Raw genomic sequence first — 6,935 nt, 5'->3', positions numbered from 1 at the left:
AAAAAATTTTTAAATTTTTCAATCAATTAGGCTTCAATCTCAAACCATTAGAGCTAATTTCATTCTAATACTAAACAATTTGTATTTCACAACAAATTAAGCTTCGCTCATTTATCCAAGTCTCCGTAATTACAATTTCACTTTTGTCGAGCTAGTTTCATTCTAATACTAAATAATTTGTAGTATTTCACAATCAAATTAAGCTTCACTCGTAATTACAACTGGAGGTTCAACTATCAATATCGCCAACAAATTCAATACATATTTATGCAAACCATTAATATCACCAACAAGTTCAATACAATACACATTATGCAAATTTTAAAGTTAAAAGTACCAGTCCACGAGTCCAACTTGGTCTTCATAAAGAGAGAATGAACTGTATAACGAAGAGAATAACACGACAAGTAGAAGAAAAGCTTTAATCGCCATTGCTAATGGCTACGAGTTGTTGAATTTGGATTTTCTTCTCTCTTCGAGTGAGAGAGAGAGATAGATCTCACAAAAGTTTGTTTAGCATTGTTCTACTACTGAAAGTGGGCGAAACATTCGAGAAAATGACAAATTTGGTCCTCTATGTTTGAGGTTGGTTCAAAGTAACTTCTTAAATATATTATTGAGCAATTTTAGTCCCTTTTCCTTTTGATTGGGTTTGAGTAATGTTTAAAACTCTCTCTTACCTTTCTATTGAAAAATTAAATGTAGATTTTTAATTGAAAAATCCAAAATTTCACAAAACCTTTATCACTTAGTTTTTGACTTTTAGGGAATATCTTAGCCGATGAATTTACTAAAAGTAAACATTTTTTATCTCCGTCAAAAATTTATTTGTCGTATGAACTTAATTTTAAAAAAAAATTATAATAAAACATAATATAATTAAATTATATGTAAAATACCTGGATAAAAACGAAATGTCTTATAATATAAAAAATTACATAATATAGAGGGGAGAACTGAAAATATCAATAGCAAAATAGGCAATGCAAACAAAAGAGGAGAATGTTTGTTGTTTAGAATCTGTAAGAAGAGTTCATTTTTAACAAAAAAATGGAGGAGGAAAATGAATTTACCTCCTTAAAAAGTCACAATCCAATGCATCCTATCAATTTGTTCTCATGGATTAATAGTGCAATAAATTCAAGATCTTTATAACCAATGATCAAAAGAATTATTAGTGTTTTTGTCCTAATTTATATGACATTTCTTTTATTTTGAGACTCTTTAAATATATTTAATACCATTTCAATAAAAATGTTATTTGATATAAATATCAAGATTCAATTTTTGAAGATTAGACAATTTAAACTTTCATTTGATATTCTCTTCATCGAGTTAACTCTCCAACCATTACTCGAATTTTTTCTCCACAACCACAATATATTATCTAACTCGAATTAATAAATACTCGAACTAAACATCTAGCTATCAACCAACAATAGCTAAAATAAGACAGGACTTCCATTTTTAGGTCATTCATAAGCACTTCAACATTTTAAATGTAGGATTAAAAGATATTGTGATGGTCGCTAATTTTGTTGCTGTGAAATGATAGTGAAAAATTTGCTTAAATTGGAAATTTACATTAAATTAAATTAATTCATCATGATTAAGTGTGTTGAATGAGCGGGTTGGACAGGTCATATTTTTATGGATTATTATTGTCACTCCTAATTGGCATAAGTATGAGCTCTGTTCGCTTTTAAGTTATGGCTAAATTTTAAATAATTTGCAAATGCTAGCTAATATTTAAACAGTGGTTCTAAAGGTGGCTACTTGGTGCCATTTCCATCCCTAGTTATAGGTAAGTATGAGCTCTTAATGAGGGGCTCAACCCAACATAATCCACAACAAAAATAGTTGATTACAATGTAGAACGTATAATTACTGTATAATTGCATAATTGGTGTATACGCTGATGATATACGTATTATACACTAAGTATGCGCTGATAACGAAGGCAATTTTTGTTTTAATTAGCTAGTTGAAAATGTTAATCGCGTCTTAAAGAGAGAACTAGGAAATAGGAAAGTGTGTATTGCCCAATGTTGTATCTCCATAGAGTTCGTAATCAAGAATATAAACATAAGACATGGTTAGGACTTAGGCGTAATCTAAGGGATTCAACAATCACCAACCATTTAAACTGTTTTGATCATATATCTCCTCACCTTCCTCTCTTTCTCTCCCAGTATAACTCACATCACAGAAAAGCTAGTAAACATTCTCCTATAACTCTATTTTGCTAACAAATGTACCCTAATTTTCATATGCAATTATATCTATCAATAACAGGAGGACAAGCTAGAGGGGAGATTTGCTATGAGAAATAGCCCTATCTATTGAAAGCTGCAAGCTGCCCATGTGCTTTCACCAAATTCTTGAACTAATTCTTTTAAACCAGTAGTGAAACAGAATTTAATTCCTTGCAGTTAAACGGTAGCATATTAAATGTAGCATGTTGGAATAACTCAGGTTAAAATAAAAAATATGACATGACAAATCTCACTAATCGGGATTATATTCCAAAAAAATTATAAAACCTAATGCTGGTTTAAAATGGAGCGTCAAACCATACACCCTAATGTTGGTGATGCCTTCTACACAAAACTTAAAATATTATTTTAATTTACATACTATATTTTAAAAAAAAATATTAAACTAAGTATAATAAATAAAAATATCACATCTGTTTCCAATTTGATTAGTTCCCTGAAATCAATTTTGAAAGTGTAAAAGTTGTACAGAGACTAAATAATGTCAACTATTTTGAAATGTTCTAAGATGACAATGCAACAATGGCATATAAATTGGAACAAATTAAGTAAACTCCTAGTTAATTGGTAATGGGATATGTAATGAGGCTGTGATGATTTGGTAAGTATTCCTTTGTCTTTAATTATTTAGAGGTTTGATTCAAACTATTATTATAGAGTGACTTTTGTTAGGGAGCTTACTTCAATATAATTTATCTGTCCAATCTAAATATAATCGGGCCAATACGGAGCATCGACACATAAAACTTAAGTATAAAACCAAATAAAATAAAATAAAATAAAGCTGTACTTCGTCTCTATTTAATATGCTCTGTTTCCTTTTCCCATTTAATCTCCAATAAACTAATTATGGACAGTTTTGGAATCATAAATCAAGAGATTCGACATCCAATAATCAATTTTTTAGCACTGTTGTAATCGTACATGTACTTAAATTTTTTTATCAAACTTTGTAGCATAATAGGATCCATGTATGTCTTCGAATCTTTCGAGTGTCAAAAACATTTTGTTTCTTTCCACTAGTGATTTGTTAAAACAAGTTTAGTTCCTACATTTTAATATTCCAGATATTCATCAGGATCTTAGCTTTTGAATTGATAAATTTGAAGTTTAATAATGTAAACACAAAAATATATAAAATTTAGATGCTATTCTTCTTACATAAATATTTTGTCGTCTCGCTGTTCAATATGCATATCTTAATTGGATTGAGAAATTAAATAGTTAATTTGTTGTCCGATATCTCAGTATTGGAGTATTATTAATTCAAATTTGTGCTTAGGAAATTCACTTTGATACCGTAAAACGTTTTCCACAATTCAATCGAACTTTTTGATTAATAACGAAGAATATTTACACACTATCTTTGGTGCTAAGAAACCATTCATTATATTGTATTGACAGCTACTCTATTAACCATTAATTAATCGAATATCTTATTAACTTTATCATGTTCATGCGGTGAATGTTCTTCCACAACGGTGATTTCAATTTTGCATAATCTTTTGGACGTAGAATTTTGACTTGACCCACTTTATTTATAATTATAGTTAAGTCCAAAATTGTGTGACTCACGTTTTACAATCTGCTTCACGCATTTGGGATTAGCTCACGTTTTGCCATTCTATTTGATAAATACTTAGGCTAGGCAGCCGAAATAAACCTTTTGCAGGCAAAATTGCTACCGCGGATTGTGGGATTCAAGTCATATTTATTTATTAGGTGCTAATAAGTGCAAATACATTTAAATGCAAGGGCCAAATTCGTGTAAGGTTAAGTTTCGGGTAAAAAATATTTACACTAAAAATGTAATTGCATGTAATTTTTTTTAATACATACCATTGATTGGTACGTAATCTCTAATAGATGGTAAATAATATGTTATAATAGGTTAAAGTACACTGACAATATAAAAAGATTATTACATCGTTAGTGTATGTAATTTAAACCTAAATATTATATTTTGATTGTGTAAAGGAAGAAAAAGGAAAGAAGTTAATATCCAGAAAGTGGGGAACTAAAACCAGAATACTGTATTTATACGAGAGTGATAGTGTGTTCATTCAGATAGGAGGAAACCAACTTTATAGATCCCTAACTTTAATTCTGAATTTTCCACCTGAATGGACGTGTGGTACCACTTTAATTGTTGCATTAAATTTTTTTTAAGAAATTGACATCGATCTGTAACTACAAAGAATATTCTAACACTTTCAGTATAAATGTTATTTAATACTTGCACTTTAAAGAATATGCGTGTTTGATAAAGTTATGTTTTGTGTTACTGTACTGCAAAAATAAATTGCATTTGAAATCAAGTAATATAAAAAAATGCATCTCACTTTTAAGCACAAGTATTATTCGACTTGAATTTGCTGGATATTGCGTGATTTCAAAACCTGGATCACCTTCTATCTGAATATTCAATCAAAAAACTACTAATATAATAGCCTATTTGCTCTCCTAAATCACTATTTTAAAAGATTTTTTTTTTTTAAAAGCTTTTCAAAAAACACTTTTGGCCGAAAAGCGGCTTTGTGTTTACAATTAATTAAAAAAGCTTTTGAACAACAATTAGTGTTTGGCCAGCTTTTAAAAAGTGTTTCTATTTGTATTTTTTCTCAAAAGTACTTTTTAAAAAAGTGCTTTTAGAAAAGCAGCTTTTTTTAGCTTCAAGAATCGTCGCTTTTCTTTTCTCTAAAAGCGACTTATTTTCTTCTCAAAAGCATAGCCCAACACCTCACTTTTTTTCAAATAAGCATTTATTGAAAAAATAAGTATTTTTGGTGGAAAAATAAGGCAATTGGCTTAAACAGTGTCATAAGAATTTTTCATATGTTGGAGGCCTCGCATATGAATTACTACAAATATCGGTACTTTTGAAAAAGTCATGCGAATGAACAAATATCCTTTACCTCTAATCATGTTTCCTATAATTCGAGCCACGCGAATGAACAAATTTTTTGGGTTGCGGTTTTATCGTCCTTAGTGAGCTCTAGAATGTTGAATTTCTTCTTAAGTCTAAAAGTCAACTTATTGAATTTGAATAAATTATTTATACATCTTCAATGAATTTATTTATAAAATATCAATTTTGTCATAGTAACCGTGCCGACATTAACTAGAACTCTAGATCCGCTTCAATTCGACAGCAATTCAAATCATTTTTGCGTCAATTTCCCTACAAATTCGTTGGTCTTTAATTTTTCCCCTCAAATTCTTCTGCCTCTTTATTTTTACACATCGCTTAAAATAAGAATATTTTTAAAATACCCATATTCTAGGTTGAAACCCCAAACGTTAAAGAAAAAAAAAAAAATTAAAGGCAAGCTTTTCGCTTTAAAACCTTTCCCTCATTGCCTAACATTTTGCCCGACATAGGCTATTTTACGCAAAAGTTTACCTTAAGGCCTCCAAATAGGCCTAATTTTACGAAACTCGCCTTGAGATTATTTTTTCGGCGGCGTATTTGGTACAGAATATATATCGAGTAATGGCAAAATGAAAGACCAAGAATGAGTCCGTAACAAAAAATAATCCATTATAAAACCAAAGTGAACCAAAATACCCAAAAAAAAAAAAAAAAAAAAAAAATGGTACAAAGAAATCACATTTTTTAGCCATGATATTTATTCGCTAAAGCACTTAACCGCGATTGATCCGTTAAGTGCTTTTAGAAGCAAGAAAATACCGTTGCCAAACCAAAGTTTCTCTCTCCTATAGCGCAAGAATTCTCGCGCTATAGGACTCCACCATAAAAACCCCTTCGCTCCACCACTGCCCAACCATTGGAGGCGATTTGAGGTAGTCCCCACATTTAAAAAAAAGGTACATTTTCTAAAGTTAATTTTAAATATTCAAGTTTGGAAAGTTTAGATTCTTACAACTCGATTAACACAACTATTCAAGTCAAAGTTATTAATTTGTTATATACATTATAACTCCGAATTATGGAAAAAAATATCATTTTTTTTTTTGAAAAAGTGGCGTACAACCTGGATTAACACAACTCTCTAAAACTCTTCGATTAAGGTTTTCTACTATGAACTTTTGTTATTAATTTGTTATATACATTATATTAGTAAGTGTGTTTAATATTTAATAGTCATGGGAGTTCCAAAAAAAAAATCAAATATCATTTTTTTTTTTGGTTTGATCAGGCGGGCGGTGGCTTTTGCCACTGTTCTGATTTTTTTTTTGGCAAATCTTATTTGTTGAATGTGTATGAATTGTTAATTTGTTAAATGTTTATGAATTGTTAAGTTGTTATATGTTTGCATTGTTAATTGTTAATTGTTTATGAATTGTTAATTATTTATGAATTGTTAATTGTTAATGAATTATTATTTTTGTTAATTGATTATTTGTTAAATATTGATTATGAATTAATTAGTTGTTAAATATTGGTTATGAATTAAAAAGAAGTTGATTTTTAATGAATTATTATTTTGTTGTACTTTGTTTGGATGATTGTTGTATCGTTTCATAATGTATCGTATTGTGTTGTCGATAGGACCAAATCGATCGTTATAAAATAGGTGACAACCTTTCGTCATATATAACGATTGATTTAACGATACGATATGATAAAATTAAAGTAACAATCAAAGCAAACATCTATAGGTAACAACCATCCCAAAAAAGTTGTAAATGATTAAA

The 6,935-nt window shown here is 29.3% G+C and overlaps 1 protein-coding gene across 1 annotated transcript in view; it reads right to left on the bottom strand.

The window, feature by feature from the left end:
• The window catches only part of LOC132049478 (uncharacterized), an 86,888-nt gene extending 86,374 nt beyond the window's left edge, over window positions 1-514 (bottom strand). Inside the window, exon 1 of the mRNA XM_059440298.1 lies at window positions 338-514. Coding sequence (XP_059296281.1) covers window positions 338-432 — 95 coding nt within the window. The 5' untranslated portion in view covers window positions 433-514. The remainder of the gene's footprint in view (window positions 1-337) is intronic.
• Between the last annotated feature and the right edge of the window lie 6,421 nt (window positions 515-6,935).

This window comes from Lycium ferocissimum, chromosome 3 (genome assembly GCF_029784015.1).
Source record: "Lycium ferocissimum isolate CSIRO_LF1 chromosome 3, AGI_CSIRO_Lferr_CH_V1, whole genome shotgun sequence".
NCBI classification, from domain to species: domain Eukaryota; kingdom Viridiplantae; phylum Streptophyta; class Magnoliopsida; order Solanales; family Solanaceae; genus Lycium; species Lycium ferocissimum.
Note: the sequence above shows the minus strand (reverse complement) of the source record. Positions and strands in the feature narration are given on the sequence as shown.